The sequence below is a fragment of the Equus przewalskii genome, chromosome X (assembly GCF_037783145.1).
Source record: "Equus przewalskii isolate Varuska chromosome X, EquPr2, whole genome shotgun sequence".
NCBI lineage: Eukaryota > Metazoa > Chordata > Mammalia > Perissodactyla > Equidae > Equus > Equus przewalskii.
The window spans coordinates 43,327,671-43,352,137 of record NC_091863.1 but is presented as its reverse complement, the minus strand read 5'-3'; the positions used below and the strand labels follow the sequence as shown (position 1 = coordinate 43,352,137).

The 24,467-nt window shown below is 37.3% G+C and overlaps 1 protein-coding gene and 1 long non-coding RNA gene across 8 annotated transcripts in view; one reads left to right on the top strand and one right to left on the bottom strand.

Moving 5' to 3' along the window:
- Positions 1-24,467, top strand: part of LOC139081121 (uncharacterized) — a 35,851-nt gene that overhangs the window by 287 nt on the left and 11,097 nt on the right. The gene's annotated exons all lie outside the window — the stretch shown is intronic.
- The window catches only part of WNK3 (WNK lysine deficient protein kinase 3), a 168,945-nt gene continuing 151,648 nt past the window's right edge, over positions 7,171-24,467 (bottom strand). For all 7 annotated transcript variants that reach the window (XM_070605478.1, XM_070605482.1, XM_070605477.1 and 4 more), the window contains exons 22-23: positions 16,709-16,911; positions 7,171-12,695 (exon numbers count right to left, since the gene is read on the bottom strand). In XM_070605478.1, the coding sequence (XP_070461579.1) occupies positions 12,366-12,695; positions 16,709-16,911 (533 nt within the window). In that variant the 3' untranslated portion in view covers positions 7,171-12,365. The remainder of the gene's footprint in view (positions 12,696-16,708; positions 16,912-24,467) is intronic.

Here is a 24,467-nt window from a genome sequence, read left to right as displayed (position 1 = left end):
GGGGCATCCTGGGAGTTGTAGTCTTCACTACGGCCTCGGGATACGTTCTTGGAACAAGATTACCACTCCTGTCAGCCCTTGCGCTCACAGGGACACAAATGGCGGGGCATGATGATATGTGTTTAGGATTTGCACTCCACCTCCTTGCATCCACTGAGTTGCTTCAGGCTATTTACCGCCTTTCCCAGGATAAGCAGCTTGGGTGAAAGGACTGATGCATCATGGGAAAGGAAGTAACATGGATTAATTGAATTCGGCTAAAGTATGCTAAAATTCTCCAGAAGTGAGAATTTTCCTTTCAGGGGAAAAGATAATGTGCGTAGTTTTTAATGAATGAGAAAGGACACATATGAAAAGTAAAAATAATAACCACCAACATTTCTGTAGCAATCCATTTAACTTCTAGCTACTGTACTTTTTTTGAGGAAGAGTTCCTGGCTCCAATTTATGAATAGTAAAACTTATTTAGTTGCCCAAGGCAGTGAAGAGACAAAGTGAAATTGAGTATCCCTTGTCTTCAAGATCTGTTTGGTCAGGGAGATAAGCACCAACACAAATTAAACTACTAGTTGTACCTTTCTGGTACTCACTGTGCCTATAGTTAGGACTTTGTTTGGAAACCTCATTGTGAATCAGTCTGTCAGGGAGCTCTCACAAAATAACCGCAAGGGCTCCAATTCCAGACATACAGAATCAAAATCTTTTGAAAAATCTATTTTCAGCATGCTTCTCAGTTGATTCTGATTTAGTACCCGTCTTCTGACTGGCTTTTAGGGCCCACTCTTTCAGCAGGGGGAGGGCAGAAAACAAGATCTGTTCTTAACAGTGAGTAGTAGCCAGATCTGGCTTGGAACTTAATGGAAGGTGGGAGATAATGGCAGGCAGAGTTAGAATGCTAAAGTACAGAACCCAAGAGTAGTCAACATGAATGAAGTCTGAGAACAGTCTTTTAGGATGCAAAAGCTGAAAAAGCTTCAAACTCCATAAAGGAATTTATCTTGAAAGACTAGTGGAGGTAGAACAAGACAGATTGGCAAAGAGTAAGTAGATGGTGAAGCAGTGCACATAGGTAACTCTTTTGAAAACAAGCAGTGAAAGGAGAGAGCAGGGGCTTGAAGGGATGAAGGATGGAAAGAACAGAGGTTTTCTAGTATAATAGACACCTATTGGATTGTCTGCTCAGCCCTCCTTTTCTAGGAACTGACCCTCCCCCCATTTACAAAGTTACAACAAAAGATGAGAGATATGAGAGATAAGGAGTCTTCATTGTGTTTAAGTCCCAGGTTCTAGATCATTCCTGAGGCATGATCATTAGTTTCTCTGAGGCACCCCCATATCATTATTACTATTTTTGCTTAAGACAGAGTCAGGTTAGAAACTACTTATGAGCAAAAAAATATTAATTCAAGAACTGGTACCAGAAATGGAGTGTGGCAAATTATAGACCCTAAAATATGGAACTGGCAGAGATTGGAGATCTCCCACATCAGTTAATGGGAAGTTGGCATTCTGTGTTATTTGACAGTGAAGCTGTTGCTTATTGCTTTTGAGACTCAAAACAGAGCAGCCCTTCTGCCTGTATTAAGAGATCTGCAATTGCCGAGGGTCAGATATTCATGGGCTTTGCTGACTTATAGCAATAGAACTCTATCTCACTTCAAATGTTTCACTGATTAGGAAACTGGCATCTCGGCAGTTGGAATAAGGTTATCTGTATAAGCCTCCATAGTATTCCTTGTTCTCCAACTCCCACAAATGTGATGATTTCTCCCTCTGTAAATGCATTCAACTGAAATGCAAGGAAGAAGGGGCAAGTTTAACATTCCCAGAGCAGATCAGAAAAGAGAGGCTTCACAGCCTTGAACTCAGCCTATTATTTGCTATCCCAGCTCTGAATTGGAGACCTTGAGCAGAATGCTGGGGAGAATGACCCAAGTCCTTAGGTAGAATGTTAAGAAATAGAAGCTGCAACCAGATCAGCCAGGTTGTTCCCTTTAGCAGATCTGAAGATTCAAAGAGCATAACTTGACAAGATTCTTGACACTTGTTAGCATTCTGAGTCCCCTCAAATGAACAGACAGTCAAATGAGGTTTTTACGAAGTTGTATCACTAGAAAATCATATTTGGTGAATAGGGCCCAAGAGCCAGAACAGTGATTCTCAAAGTATGGTCCCTGGACCAGCACATCAGCATCACCAATGAACTGTTAAAAGTGTAAATTCTTGGGCCTCACTCCAGACTTCCAGAATCAGAAACTCTGGGGGTGGAGCCAGCAATCCGTGGTTTAAATTAAAGATAAACAAAGTCTGACATTAGTTAAAGCAGTGAAAACAGATTTTACTCAGTAACTACTGTCGGTAGGGGAAAGAGCAGAGCTCCATTTCCATTTTTGCAGAGGTAACTGGGCGTTTTAAAGGGAGAATGAGGAAAGGTAGAGGAGCAAGCAGGGGCTCAGTAAAGTCAGGGAAGTGAAAAACTACAAAGGGTTGGTCAGTGTAAATGCAATCAGGCAGCTGTGTCTGCTAGCTGGCAATTATCGAAGACAGGAGTCTATCCTCCCACAGATACAAGGAGACAGAGGCCCTAGCCTTCCTGATGATTACAATTCAAAGGAATGGTCTTTGAGAGACACTCCAGAGTTGTAGGAGATATATATACAAAGTGACAGGGGAAGAATTCACAATTGTAAGAGCTTTTTAATAAATGCTCTAAGAAAGGAGGTCAGGGGCCTATGTCAGGTGTTGGCAAGAGCAAACTATAAATTCTTTTGACAGCCCTGAGCTTTTCCAGATGGGAACTGGGTCATCCCAGGGATTCAGCCTTAGGCAGCTAGAAACCATGCTAAAGTTAGGTCAAGTCTCTTAGTACTGGTGTTTAAATGGAGTACTTGTGTCAAGAGTTTTTGCAGGTCTCACTAGCCCTCCAGGTGATTTTAATGCACTATCAAGTTTGAGAATCACTGCTCTTCTAGAGCATGCCCTAGGCCCAAGTACAGACTGGTTAAGCAAGAGGGTGCATCAATACGTTGACTCCGATAAGTTTTTCTATGCCTGTAATTTATTTCCTTTATTCCTATCCAGGTGGAAATGGTGCATACTCAGACCTGGTGGCTGATAATGGTGTGCCCCTCTCCTTTCCTAAAAGAGAGTTTTGATTGTGGTTAATCTATCTCTACTATTACATGTTAGATCTGGTGGTGGCAGTTAAGTTGATCAAAGGTTGCAGGATCAAGAGGAGCCACATTTAGATTGTCACTGAACTAGATGAGGAAGGGGCATGTCCATGCCATACTATTGCTTCTGGATGCAGTAGTTGCATGTGACGTGCAGTTGTCCATGGATTATATTAGGTGCAGGCATTTTTGGAATCGTAGATATGAGGGAAATAGCATATATGTTTATGGGGCAGTCAAAGTGAAAACGCTAGGTGAACATCTATTGTATTGTCTCCACAGCACCCCTTTTCTACCACCTTCTCTACCTTATCCTCCTGATTGTATCAGGACCCATCCTTTATGTACCTTCCCAGAGAATCTGGGATTAAGGTGGAGGAGGAGAGATGAAAAATCCTGGCTGCATTCAAGCACCTGATTTATGTGTTCCTAAGGCCCAACTGTATGCTCCTTGGGTTTTGTGAGACACTGCCATCTTTATAATAAATTCCTTTTTGCTTAAGCTTGTTCAAATTGGGTTTCTATTACTTACAGACAAGAGTCTTAACATATATAATACAGGAAAAACTTTATGCTGGACATAGGCCATACAGAGTAGAGATAACAGAGGCCCTGACAGCAGAAGGAGATAGTGGATGTCACAGACTACTGGTTAAAAGTGTGTGCTTTGGAGCCAAGATCTGGGTTCCAATACGAGCTCAACTCCTTACAAGCTATTTAACAAGTTACCTAACCTCTTGAGCCCTACTGTATCTGTGAACTCATCAATTTATTCAACAGATTTATTTGGTATCAACTACATCCGGGAATAAAGCTGGGCACTGAGAGAAAGCAGTTTTCAAGACAGTCAAGGAGCTTAGAAGGGAGATGGTAATGACACTTACCTCAGAAGCTTGTGAAGATTAAATGACATAGTAAAGTGCTTAGCATAACTGACACAGAAAGCGCCTAATAAATGTTAATTCTCATCATGAAGGGTAGAGAGAAGCAGAAAGAGGTTGCATGGAGAGTTCATATTAGACTCAGTCTTATGGCATCTTCCACCTAAGTTAGTAACTAGCTGTTCAGTTTCTGCAAGAGGCCCACTTAGCTTTCTTTATTGGCCAAATCCTTGGGGCCTGTTTAAGAGGCTATAAGCTCATATGGTTAGTGGAACTAATTCATTAGAACGTCTAATGAGGCTGCCATATTGCTTATGTTTCTTGAGCCAGCAACTGGCTAAATAGCAGGGAGGTCATTAGATTAGTATAGGAAACAATGACACTGGTTCTCAACCCTAGTTACATTAATATGTATATGTAACATACACATAATATATATACATAAAATATGTACACATTAATATATATGATACTAATGTATCACGTGGGAGCTTTTAAAAACAATACTGATTATAGGAATGGGACCCAGACGCTATTTTTTTTTATTTTAAATTGTGGTAAAATACATATAACATAAAATTTACCATCTTAACCATTTTTGAGTAGTAAAAACTACCAGTTCAGTAGTGTAAGTCTAGTCACATTGTTGTGCAACCAAGAGACTAATTTTTTTTTTTGAGGATGAATAGCCCTGAGCTAACTACTGCCAATCCTCCTATTTTTTCTTTTTTTTGCTGAGGAAGACTGGCCCTGAGCTAACATCCATGCCCATCTTCCTCTACTTTATATGTGGGACACCTGCCACAACATGGCGCTTGCCAAGCGGTGCCATGTCCACACCCGGGATCCGAACCGGTGAACTCCGGGCCACTGAGAAGCGGAATGTGCGAACTTAACAGCTACGCCACCAGCCTGGCCCAGAGACTAATTTTTTTAAAGATTTTATTTTTCCTTTTTCTCCCCAAAGCCCCCCGGGTACATAGTTGTATATATTTTTTCAGTTGTGAGTCCTTCTAGTTGTGGCATGTGGGATGCTGCCTTAGCATGGCTTGATGAGCAGTGCCATGTCTGCGCCCAGGATCTGAACCAGTGAAACCCTGGGCTATGAAGTAGAGCAGGCGAACTTAACCACTCGGCCATGGGGCTGGCACAAGACTAATTTTTTTAAATGGCTCCCCAGGTGATTTTAATATGCAGTCAGGGTTGAGAACCTTTGAGCTGGAATGGAGACACCTTACAAACCCTGGTTAACTTCCTGAGCCTATTTCCGCGTTTGTAACATGCATGTGAGTGAGTCCTTTTCCAGTTCTTCATCTGTCTATCCCAAGGCCCTGCTCCTATTTGGCCCATCATCTATACTGTACTTTTTCATTTCTGTCTTGAGCTCTTGTCATAGACCCACCTTTTCCCCAACTACTATGACTTCAGCTCCTTCTAAAGGCTGTAGTCACAGACCTAATTCTGTCATCTCATTCTTTTATCTAGTGGTGCTCATTAATGATGGCACATTTTAAATGGGTTGTATGTTGTCTTATCCCCCAACTTAAACACTTTCACCTCTGAAGCTCACTTTATTACATCAACTAGCACCTTTTGGGCCAGTACCTAAACTGTTCCACCAACAGACCTCACATTGACTCACAGGTTGGGTTCAGTTTTGTCACCTCTTTATGACTGTTTCTTCTTCTCTTAAAATAGTGATATGTGAGGTCCCTTCAGTAGTCATTACTATTATTTGAGCAAGGCTACTATGTATCAGGCATAGTGAAAAGCCCTTTATATGCTTTTTCATTTAGTCTCAAAACAACCCCACTGAGGCACTTATCCTTTTTACAGATAAAGAAATTGAAGCTGAAAAGTTAAGTAATTTTCCCAAGTTCACAAAACTAGAATACAAATCTAGGTCTGCTGGACTCCAAAATGTATCTGTACTAACTGTAGTAAGAATCAGGGCCCATTTCCAAACCAGCCTGATATCCCAAGTGCAGGTTTAGTGGGAAAGTCACCAGAGATATCTAACAATAAGCATAATTAGCAAATTAGGGACAGGGGTAGCTGCCTTTACATATCTCATTTAATTCAACCACCTCATTTTACAAATGAGAAAATAGAGGTTTGAGAGGTCTGTGAATCAAAAAACCCATGCTTGTCCCACTATGTACCTTGTATCCTCCCTTTAGGGATCACCTAAAGATAGAATACCTCAGAGTCACTGGGTCAATAAACCAAGGTAATAGATTTTTAAAAACACTTTAAAAATTCTCGTTTAATTTTGAATATTTCTGATAGTTCTCTTACTCTTCCTCCAGGGCTGTTTGCATAAACATATGCATGATTCTTCTACCTAAATTATCAAATGAACAAGGGATCTGACCTCATTTGACAGTTTCCCAAGTGACTGTAGTGTGGTGAATGAGCGATACAGGAGGGAGATTTCCAAATGCACTTTTTTCCTAAAGGTGGACCATAAACAGTGTCAATATGAAAGGAAATACTACCTAATAAGTTTGTGCAATGGGCACACTTTGAATCCCTGCTCATACCATAAACAAATACTTCTACTCCTGAAATTATGAAACAAACACTGGGCACAACCTCATGAAAGATATATAGAAAGTGTACATGCTAATCCTAATAATTAGTTGAAAATCTATTCTAAATGTATTTGAATTATTATTCATGCAGTGCATCCGAGAGTCAGTATGTCCCGGGGTTTTTCCCATGAGCTTTGGAGTCAGATGGACCTGGGTTTGGATCCAGGCTTCATCATTTACTAGCTATGTTACCTTGGTAAATTCTTTAATCTCGCTGATCCTCAAATTTTCTCTGTAAAGTGGAGATAGTAACAGACCTAGCTTAGAAGACTGTTTTATAAATTAAAAATATCACAGGTAAAAACCTAACAGAATAGGTACTCAGTAAATCATAGTGACTATTACAATTATGGCTCATTTACAAGTGTGGAGAAGAGGTCCAACTCAAAATTTGTTTGAGTTATAAATCAAGAGGTAACACACAGCTTGGTTAGTTTGTTCAGCCAGCATAATCTATAGGACCAAATTTTAAAGTCTGCTAACTTACATATGGTAAATGAAGAGCCAGTTTAAGCCAGATGATTGCAGTGACTATGACAGCATTTTAATAAGATAGCATACTCATTTTAACACAGCCTTTATTTTCTGTTTCAAAACAAAATTTCCAGGAAACAAAATACTTATAATGGTTGGGTACAAAGGAAATAAAAATCACAGTTTCAAAGAACCAAAATCAGACAACTGCTTAAAGACAGAGCACTTGGTTTACCAAAAAAAATAATAAAAATAAAAAGTTAATGTCAAGAAAGATTAAAATTAAGAACATTCTATATAATGCTACATTCCCCAATTAAGAAAGGAGATTTCACATATACAACTAAATGTTAAGTGTAGAGAAGTGGCTGAAATTCTGCATACTTCATAGTAAATTATGCATGAAAGTTTATTATTTGCATAAACTTCCTGAGTGGTTCCCATGCTGCACTAGGTCTACATGCTTAATATTCATATCAAACAAATTACAGCTTTAGGTGATTGAGCATGACAGACCTTGAACAACTAACTGCACTTTCCGATCAGTCACTATTTCTGCTGAGGGTCTGTTCTGAACCACAAACCTCAATCTGAAATCTTAAGTTATAGTAGAAAAGAAATGCAACTAAAAAAAAAAAAAAACTGGAAGGATGACAAGCACACATTTATGAGTTTATTTTACACTGGCACATTTTTTCTCTAGAACTCAGTTTCTCACTTCCCCTCTTGCTTGACTTTTAGCCTTTTTGTTTGAGTTGTTTTTTTTGAATTAAAAGAAAACCTGCCAGAATGGGAGCTGTTGGTTTGTACATTCTTCCAGCTATCTCAGCTGAAAATAACTTCAATGTAACCTAGCTACTATCCCAGGCCACTGTCTATGTTGGCTGTCAAGGACCCTGACCAATGTTTGTGTTCATCCTTTGCATACAAAGACTATTTCCAGGGTGACCTGAAAGCATTTGGCTCCCTAAAAATTTCATACTAATTTCACTTCAAAGGGTTTCACCAAGTTTGAGTGGTCACCATTTTACAGTCTGGATTGTTTTTTTCTTTTTAAAAAAAATTCAGTCCCAGAAATTACATTTACCAAATCAATGGCCTTTTCCACACCACACTCCAGCCCCCTTTCTGGTTCATCTTCTAAACAAAGGGGGGAAAAACAAGTCCCCATAAACTAAAGAATGAAAAATGAACAATCTAGTCTAGAAAATGGACTGCATACCCACCTCAAATATCTCAAGTTTTTCTAAACCAAAGAGAAGATTAAATAACTGAATCCCAAACTGATGGCAAATATACCTCAGGAATGTACTTGTGCATGATGTCTGAAATACGGTATTTACTAACATTAAATATGCTGTAGTGTTACACAGTAAACATGTGAAACAAGGAACATGTGGTTTACAAACATTTGCTGAGTTTTCTGGGGAAAAAAAGGAATGCATCATTTTCATCACTCAGAAAAGAGAGCAAAGAAGTCAATGCCTCCAATAAACTTTAGAGATTGGATAAACGGTTACCACCAACTACAATTCAACTAAAAGCATACAGCCATTTTAAGGTAACAAAATATCACTGCAAATACCTAGCAGTATGCTAATATGCTGAATGACAGGCCACTGCTGTAGGATTTGTCAAATATTTCACTGTGGTAGTTAAAGCAATTTCAACCATAGCCCTTTAGGCACAGACAAGAAATGCATCTCTAATAAAAGATGCAAAGTTACAGGCACTGGACTGTCTAATTTAGATACTTTCTTACCATTTGTTTATTTTACAACTAAGTCCTCTATTGCCACCAGCTGGATTTATTCTCTGTTGTCTATTCCCAGATCCCCAAAGCTTATTTTGTAGAGGCACATGGCTCTCGTCATTTAAACACAGATTGGTGGCAGAGTGATAGTACCCCTCATCCCAAATCATAGCACTGGGACAAGGAGGCAGGCCAGATTTATAACCTGAAAGAATACTGAGAATCAAGGCAAAAAAGCAAGTTTCACAGGCAGTGTTTACTTGTGCACCCCAAAACAGCACTGAAAACGAGGTAGATAAACAAAAGTAATTGGACTGGAATTAAATCTAGGGTTCTAAAATGATACATCCCATCATACTGTACATAACACTCCACACTCAATCCAAAAATCGCAGCAGAAAAGTGCTTTTTAAACTTTCACAGATAATTTTGCTGTCAAACCATTAGAATTCATGCTTGATATAAAATTGGCAAGAAAAGGATGAAAAACAGAATGGGCATTTGTTATATTACAGCAAATTACCTTAAATAGAGATTCAAGACTGCTACAAATATACATAGGGTTATTTTCATTAGGTTTACACCAATACTGGTTTCATATTCTTATGATGTTACAGCCAACTTCACAAACATAGCAGCAGGTACTTCATGATGAAATGCTCACATTGCCACATATGGAGATACAGTACTATTCATCAGACTTGGACTTTGAGAAGTAAACATGGTGGTTGGACATACAGACTACCCCTCAAATAAATTTTACAAGCAGGATGGTTTAGTACAACTTTTTTCTCTTCTACAAGAAGGAAAATGAAAAGGACAGGGTTGTGTCTTGTTTGGACATGGGTAGTAGGCTCTTTGTTAAGTAAGAAGGGAATTTCTGAGCTTTGCCTCAAGAACTAATTACTTCTGGGGAGGAAAAGTACCTCAGCAAGGATGAAAACAGCACTATTATATGATTTAGCAAAATTATAAAATAATGCAAAACCCCCAGGTAGAAAACTAGCCAATATTTACAGTCAAAGTGACTATAATCTGAATCAAACATTTAAGTAATGGGAAAGAATAAAAATCCACAGTGGTGTGAAGAACACTGTTTTCTTCATTTCTGCACAAACTCACTTTTTTCTGTATTTTTAAATTTACGTTACATATACATAATGTATACATAACATATGTTAACCCAGCTACTGCAGTCAGCATGGAGACAGCTGTACACTATTCACCATCTTCAAACTTTAGAAGACTACTTTTCTTTCCAGCAAAAAATCTGAAAAGATTCTAAACATTACAAGGCACTGCAAAAGTCTGCAGGCGAACAAATGATGAATTATATATATAAAACAGAGGTGGTGGCAAAATGTGGGACATATGATGTAGAGCAGCCATTAATAAATGTAATTGTGCATGTCATCCATGGAGCTTTTTTCATCCTGGGGTACACTTTAAAAGGACTGCGACTACAGAAGAAGAGATCTTAAAACCTGCAGTATTTTCACTTTATAGGTTGTAAGTCTCAATGTAATTACACAAAGCCAACTCTTATAATGAAACACGAGCAGTTTTAAAGAATTTCAGATTTTAGGTGCATTGTTTTTGTACACGTGGAAAACACTGCAATGCAAGCATTTGCATTACACTAATGTCCAAAACTCACTTCAACTTGAAAACCAAAACTGTAGAAGAAATTTCAAGAATCTGTACATAAGATTTAGAAAGACTCATCCAAACAAGAGTATGTTTTATGAAAAGAAACTGTGGCTCCTATCAACAGCAGTTCTCAAAATGCTGCCCTAGATGCCCCAAATGATGGCGACAGAATCTTCATGATGGCAAGTGTGATCCTCGGGTAAGTAATATAAGACACATTTTTTGAAAAAGGGTACTGAATGTCACAAAGTAGACTGTGCGAAAAAAAAAAAAGTATATCCATTAAGTTTTCCTCATTACCTGGCAAGCTCACGGGGTAAAATTTTTAGAGGAATATAGAGGAAGATCTGTTAACAGAAGTATTAGGTGATAATTTGGAATGTTTACCAGTAGACGGAACTTGTTATTAGGTAAACGTGTACTAGAAATGACCTTGAAATCTTCGGAGTGGAAAGTAATCATTTTAAACATGTATATGTGGTAGTTGATAAATACCATTTAAGAATTCTATTGGGTTTCACAGACTGAGCATTAGGTAACTCTGTGACCAGCCTTTTAACATTATTACAGTTAACCTTCTTGAAAACTATAAGTGTCTATTTTGACATTGCCTCCCCTCCTCCTAAAACTGGATAAAACCCAGTAAAGTGCAACTTGACAGTGATCTCTCTCAGATTCTAAAGAGGCTGCCAAAATCATCTAAGATCTAAAATCATCTAAAATGCTATAGATACTAACAAGAACTTATAACAACTAAAAAAATGGTAATCCAAAAAAGCTAAGGGCAACTTAAATAGTATCCTTCAAGGGTCTGCTATCTCACTGCACGACAATGTATACCCCACATCTCTTAGAACCCTGTAAAGCCAGTGTTTCATGTGTAAGTCTCAAAACCTACAAAACCTACTGTGTCAAGTAAATTTCATTTCAGAAGAATGGATCAATACAGGTGAAACTTGAATTGTCTTTCTTAGGAATACAAAGATTCCCCCCAAAATGAGATTCATATCAGCTGCAATATATCCCTTGCAAAAGAATGCAAGCCAACCAATGCCTCTCAGATGCTCAAAAACAATGTAATGTGCACATGAGAAACAAGGAGCTAACTGCTTTGAATTACTATTGAAATCCTAAAGCAGCTACAGTATCTGCAGAATCAAGGAACTGTTACAGTTCTGTTTTTTACCTTTCTCTCCGCCTCACCTAAAACAAGGCTTCACTCCTACTGCTGTGAAGACGGGAAGAAAATCACATTAAAAAGGGCTCATGTTCTATAATGGTTGACAAAGTTATTCTAATTTTATACACCAAAACATTTCCTGCAGCAAGTTACCCTGCCTTCTGTGAAAGGTAAACCTAAGATAAACATGTGAAGAATCCCATAAGACTCCGGCTGTTGGAGGGTCTCTCTTCATCCACGTTTGGGGAGTATCAATTTAAATAGTTTTTATACATTTTAAAGAAAAGTATCATCCAGCTGCAGATAGCAGAAGTAAAAACTGGGGGCATCTCGGCAGTGCATGGAAAGTGTCCTGGAAATGGTAATGCTCGAGCTGAGCTTATTAAAGCATTCTGAACGGTATTTTTAAAAAATCAAGTATCAAAGAGGATAGGTTTTGAAGTGAAAAAACATTTCTACGTGCAGTGTTCTATGTACAAACTGCAAAGTTCTACAGAATGATGAGCTATATCAAATACCACATTGGAACAAAAAAAATACAGTAAAAAGTAAACTCAAACAAGGGAAAATATGGCAGAACCTAAGAAGAAAGTTTAATATCTTAGGTGTCCTGAAAATAATTCTGAAAAAATCTCCCTTTTCTTCATCATCTACTCTGATTCATTTGGGACCAGGAGGGATCGTGGATGGATTCTGCACTGATGAAGCTGGAAACGCCTGCAAATTCATCCCCGGCTGGAACGGTGCCCCAGATTGAGTAGGAATTACTACAGACTGTTGTGGTGTTCCTGAAATTCCTACCCACTGTACTGGATACCCTGGCCCCCCGACAGCATTATACTGACAAACATGGGGCATTCCATATGAGGATAATGGCCTAGGAAATGAAGGGAGTGAGAGTCCTTGTGGCAAGGAGGTTGGGGCAGCTCCACGGATTTGGGACAGAGAAGAAATCCATGTTGATGTGTAGCCCATAGTAGATGGAGTATTCTAACAAAAAGACAAAAAAACAAATCAGTTTATTTGGTAGATGCTTTTACCCATCTATATTCCTTCCTATTCTTTTTGGCTTACTACTCCCATTACTCTCATTACTATGAGTGCTTACCATTTTTGGAGCACCTTTGTGTGTGCTAAGCATAGTTACTACCTTATTTCATTTCATCTTTGTAACTGCTCTGCAAGGTAGGCATTTTCAGATGAGGAAACAGAAGCTCAAAACTGGGAACACCCAACACCGCTAAGCAAGTTAATAGTGAGGTGAGGATTTGAACACAGTTCCAGCTAACTCGAAGGCCCCTGCTAAATCTCTGTTCACAGTTTAGTGTCTCTTTTCCTCATGCTAGTACTATTCTTCTATTTTTATTTCTTTCTGCCAGTCCCAGGCATTCTCTCAGCGCCACAGACAATAGCCTATCTTACTGCATAATTCTTGGGAAACAGAGGAGCATGATTTAATGTGGCACAGGGGAAAGAGCCTGGCATACAGTAGGTGCTCAGTAAATGTGATCTCCCCACCCCTTTCTAGTCACTATCTTAAAGTCTGACGTTTCTGTTATATTTTTGAAAATTTAGATTCAAGACAATTACGTTTTGGGCAGTATTGAGAAAATATATTCCTGCCTGACTCATATTATATCATACTGTGATTATGCATATGTATAGAGATTACTGAAATCCTATGCACATGGGAATAATAAATGTAATGGAAGTAAATAATTCTCACTTAAAAGAGAGCTTGGTATCAGACCCAAATGCTTAGTTCTTCTAAATTGAATGGTCAAGCTAAAACTCTTTCAACTAACGTTTCAAACTAAAGTTACGATAAAGATTTTTAGCTTGACTCAAGAATGAATGACGATATCTCTTGAAGTGAAAAAAAAAAACATTTATTCAAAGTTCCGTAATCCCTTCTTCATATCAGTGTTTTTGTTCTGTTAAAGTAAAATTAAATTTAATACTTCTGATTCAAACCAGCACATACAGTATGATCACATTTTCATAAAATTATTTCCACATATTCATAAACAGACATAGAAAGACATCTGGAATGCTGTTTATCTAAATTAGTGACAATTATTTCTGGGTGGTGGGATTTAAAGATGGTATTTTAAAATTTGTACTTTTCTGCATTAATATTCTTCAACAAACATTATTTTATAAACAAGAAGAATGAAATTTTTATTTTTAAGAAAGACTGAATTGGAGATGCCTTGTTATACTTAATCTTCTCTTGGATATTTCAAAGGCATCTCAGATTCAAACGACCAAAACCAAACATATGATCTTTCCTCTACCAAAACGCACTGCCAGTTCATTTTCCCCATCTTGGTGATTGGTACGCTGGAATGATAGCCAGTTATACCTCCCAGAAACCTAACCTTGACACCTCCCCTCTGCCATACATCCATTCTATCACTAAATCTGGTCTATTTTCTCTCTTAAACATTTTTTGGAATCTGTTCACTTCTCTTCATCTCAGCTTTTCTTTATCTAGATTACTGTGACTAACTCTTAATTAGCCTACCAACAGCTACCCTTATGCTCAATCATCTCTTCTTGCTTCAAGTCAGAGTGATCTTTTCATTTTTTTTTAAAGATTGGCACCTGAGCTAACAACTGTTGCCAATCTTTTTTTTTTTCTGCTTTATCTCCCCCAAATCCTCCTGGTATATAGTTGTATATTCTAGTTGTGAGTGCCTCTAGTTGTGGCATGTGGGACGCCACCTCAACATGGCCTGATGAGTGGTGCCATGTACGCGCCCAGGATCCGAACCAGCGAAAACCTGGGCTGCCACAGTGGAGTGCACGAACTTAACCACTCGGCCACGGGGCTGGCCCCCAGAGTGATCTTTTCAAAAGGCAAAGTGGATCATGTCAACCCTAGGGCTTCAATGGCTATCCATCTTTCCTAAAATAAAGACAAAGTTCCTTGTCATCACTGCTTTTAAGACCCTACCTACCTGGCTTAGATTCGCTGTGCACTGACTCTTCTCTTTCTCTTCACTTCAGCCAAATTGACCTACTTTCAGTCCTTTCATGCTCCCTTTCCTCATTCAGGGCTTTTGCATATGCTCTTCTTTCTGGTTGGAATCATATTCCCTCCCCTTTCACCTAGTTAACACCTACTCATCTTTCAGATCTCTGCTCAATCATCACTTTCTCAGGGAAGCTTTCCTTGAAACCCGTTTACTAGGTCAAATTTCCCTTACTGTATGATATCCTGTATATCTCCTTTGTAGTCCTTATTACAGCGGCAATTTTATATTTATTTATACAAGTCTGTTCATGTCTAACTGTCCCACTAGAGTATCAGTTCCATGCGAACAGGGAACATACTTGTTTTTGCTCATCAAACCCAGTGCCTAGCACAGGACCTGGCACATAATTGTGACAAAATTTTCTAAGTAAGGCTACAGAACAGTAACATGCAAGAGCATTAGATAGCGAGATGGGCTCTCCACACAAAGACATAATCAACTGGACCTAAAAATACAAAATAACTACCATATGTAGGGTACTACTATGTGCTAGGCACTTTATAGGTGTTACCTCATTTAATCCATGCAGCAATCCTGCAAGGCAGGTCAGTATTATCCCTATTTTAAAGACATGAAAATGGAGGCACAAATGACTTAACTAAAATCACACAACTAGTAAGTGACTGAGCTGACACTGGAACCCAAGTCTGTTTAAAGATCTTCATCACTTCTATTCATACTCCATTTTCTACCCACTCTTCCTCCAAACATCCCCTATTATACTGCAATAAACCACCCTGTTTCTAGTCTACAAAAGCCTCCATTCACACCCTACTCAGAGGATCTCCCACTGGCAGCACAAATGCATTTCTGCCTTGAAATTTGCCTCTAAAGCCTCCCAGTTTTTACAATGGTGATACTATCAGTATATAAGTCAGTGCCAGGAGTAAGATAAATACACAGAGCCCCCAAGCTTACATAGCTTACTAGTTTGGGAAATCTAGGCTTTTGAAAATTTTTATTCAACATTAAGACTACATGTATTTTCAGACTTTCTTTACCAAACTATATGCAGTGACTATCCATAGACGAATACATGTACACAAATTAACAGACACACACAGATATGTCTCTTTCAATTGTGATGGTTTAGATTCTAAGTTCTGATCTACATTTTAACATTTACTCATTTTAAAAGAATGACACTTACTTTAAAAATTCAAACACAGAAAAGTACAAAGTAAAATAAGGCCCAAATTCCACCATCCAGCACATTATTAATGGCTTTTCCTATTTCTAGGCATATAAACATATATCTAATGTATATAATTTTACATAAATACTATATAAATACTGTGCCCTCTTCCCACTCCAGAATGCATTGTGGACATCTTTTTACATTTCAATTGCATGTACACCTAAGGCCATATGTAATTAACTAGGCATCTCGCCCATAAACTTAAGACACTTTTTATAATATTCTAGCTTAAAGAGCTTTACAATTCTTTTTCATACTGAACAAATAATATAACTTATTGGCCCTAAGAATATTGATGTACAACATAAGATAGCTTTTCCTCAAAACCCAAATTCTTCTGGCAACACGGGATTGAATTAACCCTCACTCCAGATGCTTTTTTTGATACTTGATGGTTTTTTTCAGGTATAATAGTCTAAAACAAGGGTCAGCAATCCATGGCCTGCCACCTGTTTTTGCCAATCGAGTTTTAATGGAACAGCCGTGCCTGTTCATTTATGTGTTGCCTATGGCTGCTTTTGCACTACAAGAACAGTTGAGTAATTGCAACTGCATTTACTAACTGGCCCCTTCCCAGAAAGTCTGCTGACCTCTGGTCTAAAAGATGATTTGCTCAAAGACATATGAATCTAGACAAGGATAAAAGTCTTCATGTTGTCAGGTCACACCACTCTCTCATAGTGACTGTAACCATAGGCCTAAGTAAATCAATTTTTATGGTTTTAGTTCTCATAAATAAAGAAGATTGGGTATAAACCACTTACTTCATGTACTTTGTTCCAGTTGTCTGTCTCTACTTTGTGTTGACTCTGTTTAAGTTGATTTAAACTTGGCTTAATAAGAGAATTTCCCACTGTTTCCTTTGTCCAGTCATCCACCAGTTTGTGTAAGTCATCTGTGAACATCCCCTTTTTACTAGCTGGAGATTGCTGGCATGATGCTGCATTACTCTCCACACAGAGTGGATCTATAAGAAAAAACAGGGAAACCATGAAAAGGAATTAAAACTGATAAATACTCATCTTTGGTCAACAATGCAGTTGACAGAACCACACATGGGGTACAGATAGGGTAATCAGACATTTTAGTTTATCTGGGACAGTCCTGGTTTAAAGCTGTCGTCCTGAAGTAATTACTAACAGTATCCTTTTCACTTTCAAAAGTTTCCTCTTGTTTGGATAGAAAATTATATGGTATGGTCACCTTAGGTATAAGTCAAATATAATGAATAGTATCTCCAAAAAATTAGTATCAACTCTAATCTTTTCATCAGTTTCCTCAGATAGATACTTAGAGAGAGGAGTTAAAAAACAATCACAGAATGTTAAAAGTGGAAAGAACCATAGAAGTCTAATCCAAACCACTTGTTTTATAATAGGGAAATGAGGCCCAGAAAAAGTAAATTGTCAAGCCTGAGTTCTTGCAATTAGTTACCAGCAGAGCCAGGCCTAGAACTCTAAAGCCTAGATGATGACTCTCTCTTTTCAATATACCATACTGACTTTCAACGAGCTTCAAAAAAGTAGAATCTCATTTAATTTTTTTACCAATATTTGTTTGTTAATGATAAAATGAATGTGTATCTAGAATAGCGGAAACAAGGATGCAGATGGTTTGTGAGCCTCATGAGTTCTGGAGCACAAGATGTCCAAATACAGAAAAGAAATCAATTACAGATGTCGCCATCAGTTTCCTAATCTGAATGTCACACTAAGTCCTTAAACTATTTAGTACTATTACAAACTTCTACTAAATCATTCTCAAAGAACAGACTCATAAACTTCCAATTCCTCTGACTGATTTACAAGCCAAAACTTACAGAGTGGGTCTAAAATGAATTTTAGGAAATACACTTGTGAAATTTAAGCACAGTAACATTTTCAGGGATTTAATAAATAATCATGTGAAGATTTCTTGTACATTTGTTATGGCATTTTTTTTAATTGTGAAAAAAATATGGAATATGCAAAAGATACTGCAAAGCCTCCATATTCGAAGTACTCTTCTTTAAAACTTATAACAGGCCTGTGACATAGGTTCAGCAAATATTCTATTTTTGGGAAGATTGGGATCCAGAAGGTAAACAGCTGGGGTTATATGCTGGGGCTAGAACCCAGGTATGCTGGCCATTAGGTCAGTGTGCTTTCCATTGTATCATGCCAACCCATGCAATAAACTGGGAAATGGATGAGGAAATTGCTTAACAAGGAGGAACATGATAATCTCAATGATTGCTTATACATAGTGTGTGATTCTCTATGAACTCTGCACTACTAAAAGCTTAGATTCAAGGAGATGAAATATTAAATGGAAATATATTAGTGAAAATGACAAGAATTTAATGAATTAATTGGAACATATTCACATATACAAATGAGTTTTATAAAAGTCATGTTTACTAATTTGAGGCAACCATGATATACCAAAATGACATACCAATCTTATTGGAATTCCTACTTTTCTAAGACTTAAAGCCCAAAGACACATGTCAGCCCATAATAAAAATATCAGTTTTTCCTGTTATCACTCTTCACATTCATCTAATTCTCTGCCAATTCCAGTAAAGGAACAAAGAGCACAATAATGGTGGGGAAGACTTTGGAGCTGAAGCCTTTATAGATTGTGTACCGTGGAAAAATATCAGCAGGTAGGAGTAAAGAGGAGAAGATAGCCAGAAACATATGCACATCAGTGCCAGCATTTTTGCTTACGCAGCTTCTCCTAAGGAGTATTTTTGTGCTCATTCCTTTCAGTTTCTAAAAAATTTATTGCGTAGAGATAAATTTGAATGTCACTCGTTTAAGAATATTTCCGGACTAAGGGAAAAACTCAATGTCAAGATTCTTCGTGTGTACCACTCTGGTGGAACAAGTGATCTTGAACACTCAATTGGCAGTCAATGGTGGCTGCTGCACTAGTGGCACAATAGCCAACAAGTGGAGGAAGAAATAATTAACAAACCAAAACAAGTATCTAAATGAAACAGGGTCTGAGGCAAGACTAATTCTAAGTAGGCAACAGAAAGATATATACACACATACCTTCCAAAAGTTACCAAGAACAATGTGCCATATGAGAAGAAGAAAATGTTATTTGAATGTTATTCAGTGCCTAATTATGTTTTACACACGGAAGGAACATTTATCTATTGATTTCATTTAAAATTTATTCATATCTTACTATAAAAGACCACTTAATTTAAAGTTCACAAACAAAAAAGTACCCAATCAATGCACATTAAAATAAGTACTCTACAAATGTGTTTTATAATAGGTAATAACATTACTTATTAACTTCAAAGATGCTCTTTAATATTCCTTTCCTACTGATGAAATTAATAAAACCAGAGTTCAGTCCTTGGTGATCTTGTTTTTTCCCCCCACAGTGATGCCTAGATTTAGATAGTTTCAGTGATCACCCAACTGCAAATGTTTCTATCTATTATCTCAAATTTTGACCTCTCTTCAATCCAGTCTCACAACCAACTCCCAAATGTGTTTTTTCACTTGGATGTCAATAAATTGTTCAATTCAATAGACCTAGAGTCAAACCTATTATGGTCTTGGCATGACAGTTCGCCTAAATGTCATATATCTGTTAAAGATACCATATTTTCTTCAAACCACCCAGACTCAGATCCTTTGGATCTTCCTACAAACACACATGACCCATTCATCACCACGTCATACCAATTCATCCTATACAACATCTCTTGTCTATTTTTATTTCCACAATTCTCTAAGCTCCTAATCATCTCATACATGAACTGTTATGATTGCAATGATCTAATGGACTTACTCCCTGGCACTAGGCAAGATATTCTTCACATTGCCACCAGATTAATATCAGTTAAATGCTACCTTCAGATTTCATTCTTCTGCTCAAAAAAACAAAAACACTTGAGGGGCCAGCCCACTGGCGTAGTTTGCATGCTCTGCTTCAGTGGCCCAGGGTTCATGGATTCGGATCCCTCAAGCAAAAAGAGGAAGATTGGCAACAGATGTTAGCTCAGGGCCAGTCTTCCTCACCAAAACAAAACAAAACAAAACAAAAAACACCTTTAATAGTTTCTTAATACTAACAGTGGGTTTTCAACTTGTTTAGGTGGCAAAGTCCTTAGTAGTCATGGTTGTCTTTGCAGAACAGATATGTTATCTTACTTATTATCCTTAAACAAACACATTATTCCATTTATTAAGCTTAAATAGATAATTATGTGTTAAATCAGATACATTATCTTTCACTAAACTATAACATAGATAAACTGTGGCAGTTGCCAAGTTTTTTAAAAAAAAGTATCGAGGAAAACTCTTCTAATGTAAACCCTACATTTCACCCAACTGTTATATTCTCTTTCTCCCAAATAAAGAGTGTGATAAGAAAAAAGTATTTGAAGAAATATTAGCTGAAAACTTGCTAAATTTGGCAAAGGACATAAACCTACATATTCAAGAAGCTCAGTGAACCCAAAACAGGAATAAACACAAAGAAACCTCATGCCTACATACATAATAATTGCTGAAACTGAAACAGAAAAATTGCTGAAAATTAAAGAGAAGGAAAAAGTTCTGAAAGCAACCAGAGAAAAACAATACATTTCATACAGGAAAACAATGATTCAAATTTCTGTGAATTCCTCATCACAAACCAAGGAAGCCAGAGGGAAGTGGCATAATATTTTTAAAATGCTAAAAGTTGTAACTGTCAACCCAGAATTCTATATACAGCAAAAATACCCTTTAGGAATGAAGGTGAAAAAAGACATTCTCAGATGAAAAAATGTTAAGAGAATTTGTCACCAGCAGACCTGTTCTCAAAGAATAGCTAAAATATGATCTTCAAACAGAGGGAAATTACACCAGTAGGAAACATGAAAGAGCAGGAATGAAGGAAGACCAACAGAAATGGTAGATATCAGGGAAAATGTATTTTTTTGAGTTCTGAAACTCAAGAAAAAATGAAAGTTATAACACTGTGATGGAGTTTTCCACACATGTAAATGTAAGACATAAGACAATTATAAAGAAGGAAGAGACCTATATGGATGTAAGGTTTTTACATTCCTCTTCAAGTGGTAAAAGATTGATTTTAAGTAGACTGAAAAGTTAAGTATGCATATTATAATCCCTAAAAGAACCATTAAAAAATATACAAAGAGATACAGAAAAAAACATAAAAGACAAATTAAAATACCAAAATATATTCAGGCGAAATAACAGAACAAACAGAAACAGATTTAAAATACAGTAGACCAAAATCCAAAAGTATCGATCATTACATTAAATATAAATGGTTTAAAAATAATTGAGGGACCAGCCCCATGGCCAAGTGGTTAAGTTCGTGCGCTCCGCTTTGGCAGCCCGGTGTTTCACCAGTTCAGATCCCGGGAACGGACCTGGCACCGCTCATCAGGCCACACTGAGGCGGTGTCCCACATGCCACAACCAGAGGCACTCACAACTAGAATAGACAACTATGTACTGGGGGGCTTTGGGGAGAAGAAAAAAAAAGAAGATTGGCAACAGTTGTTAGCTCAGGTGTCAATCCTTAAAAAAAAAAATTGAAAGACAGATCACCAGAATGGATTTCTTTTAAAAAAAAAAACATAACCATAAGCTGTCTGCAAGAAACTCACTTCAAATATAATAATATAGGTAAGTTAAAACTAAAAGGCTAAAAAAGATACACCGTGCAAACACTAACCAAAAGAACGATGGAATGGGTATTTAATATCAGACAGAGTAGACATCAAAGCAAATAAAAATAACCAATAAAGAGAGACACTACATAATGATAAATGAGTCAATTCACCAAGAAGACAGAACAATGCTAAAAGTGTGTTCAACTAACAAAATAGCCTCAAAATACATGAGGCAAAAAATGACAGAACTGAAAGGAGAAGTAGACAAATCCACAATTACAGTTGGAGTCTTCTACACTCTTCTCTCAGTAAACAATAGAAATAGTGGACAGCAAATGAGCAAGGGTATAGAATAATTGAACAACACCATTCAAACCTCTAAATCTAACTGACATTTATAGAACACTCTACTCAACAACAACAGGGTATACATTATTTTCAAGTGCACATGAAACATTCATCAAAATAGACCATATCCTGGGTCATAAAACCAATCTTAACAAATTGAGAGGAATCAAAATCATTGAAAATATGTTCTCTGACCATAATAAAATTGAAATACAAATTACTAACAAAGAGATAAGAAAAATCTTGAAACACTTGGAAAACAACCCACTACCAAATAAACCATGGAACAAAGAGGAATTTTAAAAAATCGGAACTGAAAAAAACCCTGAAAATACAACATATCAAAATTTAGGGGATGCTAGAGAACAAAGCATAAACCTTAATGTGCAAATTAAAAAAAAATTAGGAGGTCATGAGATCCCAGAATGGAATGCATCTGTCAAAACATATAGAAGTTTACAGCACAAAGGGTGAACTTTAATGTATGAAAAATTTAAAAATCATTTAGGAGGTCAGGGGATTCCAGGATGGAATGCAGAATGTGACAAAAACATCTAATCATATTACAAATGTATAAAGGAACCTCACATAAAGGGGTACGTGAACAAGTGCTGATTTATATAATGTTGGAAATGAGTGGCACCTATAATATTAAAGGCAAAAGAAACTGTACATAAGCACCGTATTCTGGTTGGTAAAGGTGTTTCTCACAGGGGTGTAAGTTAACAATTCTGAAACCACTATACCCTACACTGGAATTGAACAATTAAGTAAATGGATGGAATATGGCAGGAGCCAGGTTTCTCACTGTTGGAGTGGGAGCTTACAGATAAGCAAGGAAAGAAGGCTATAATGATCCATATGGTACATTATGACAGTTGGAAATATCAATATGATGCATGTTTACCTTAATAGGATATAGATGGTTACATATAGAAATATTCATAGATGTGGAGATATATGGGTTAGTATGAATACATATATTTCCTTATCTGTTAGCTAAGATGGCCTAGAAGCAAGACACCCCAGTAGCAATGAGCACATCAAGGACTCAGATCTTGGTTTCTAATCCATTCACCAATAAAAGGAATTAGGGCTCCTTGTGGAAATGGTGGCTTCAAGTACTGGGGTAGGAAATATACAAGATAAGACTGGAGCATTTTCTGGTGCCTCTAAGTAAAGAAGTGTTCAAAAACAAATTTTCTACAAAATAACTGACTGGTACTCCTCAAAACTGCCAGGGTCATCAAAAACAAGGAAATTCTGAGAAACTTAAAGCCAAGAAGAGTCTAAGGAGACATAACCTCTAAATATAATGTGGTATCCTGGATGGGCTCCTGGGACAGAAAAAGGATATAAGGTAAAAACTAAGGAAATCAGAGTAAAATATGGACTTTAGTTACTAATGTATTGGGTGAGGAAGATTCACCCTGAGCTAACATCTGTGCCAATCTTCCTCTATGTTTTGAATATGGGATGCCTCAAGAGCATGGCTAGTGAGTGGAGTAGGTCCACATCTGGGATCTGAACCCACGAACCTAGGATGCTGAAGTGGAGCATGTGGAACTTGAACCACTTGGCTAGAGGGCTAGCTCCCAGAGGTCATTTAAAAAATTCTTAGTAGATGCAGCCAAAGTGGTGCTTATAGGAAAATTTATAGCGTTAAATGCTTGTATTACAGAAAGATCTCACATCAATAATCAAAGCTTCCATTTTAAGAAACTAGAAAAAAGAGCAAAATAAAAACACAGCTTGTAGAAGGAAGGAAACAATAAGGATAAAAGCAGAAATCAATGAAATTAAGACAGGAAAACAATAGAGAAAATCAATAAAAGCAAAAACTGGATATTTGAAAAGATCAATAAAATTGATAAACCTTTATTAAGACTGACAAAACAAAAAAAAGAGAAGACACAAATTACAAATATCAGGAATGAAAAAGGTGATGTCACTACAGATTCCCAGGGTATTCAAAAGATAATAATGAACAACTCTAAACACAAGGATTCAACAACTTAGATAAAATGGACCAAGTCCTCAAAAACCACAAACTACCAAAACTCACCCAACAGGATAATCCTATAAGTAATATTAAAATTTGAATTTGTACTGAAAAACTTCCCCCCAAAAATCTCTGAGCCCAGATGGTTTCATTGGAAAATTCTTCTAGACATTTAAAGAAGAAATAATACTAATTCAACACAAACTTTCTCAGCAAATAGAAAAAGAGGGAGAACAACTTTAAAAAATGCAGAGTAGGGACTAGGTGAACTTGCTTTTAAAACAATGAAAATATGGGCAAAACAACTAAAACCAACCATTTCAGAACTCTGACAATTATCCAAAGACACAGAAGGAAATAAAAATAATTTACCCAAGACAAACTACAGTCATGTGGCACATAATGACGTTTTGGTCAACGATGGACTGCATATACGACAGTGGTCCCATAAGATTAGTACCATATAGCCTAGCTGTGTAGTAGGCTATACCATCTAGGTTAATGTACACTCTATGATGTTCACACAACTATG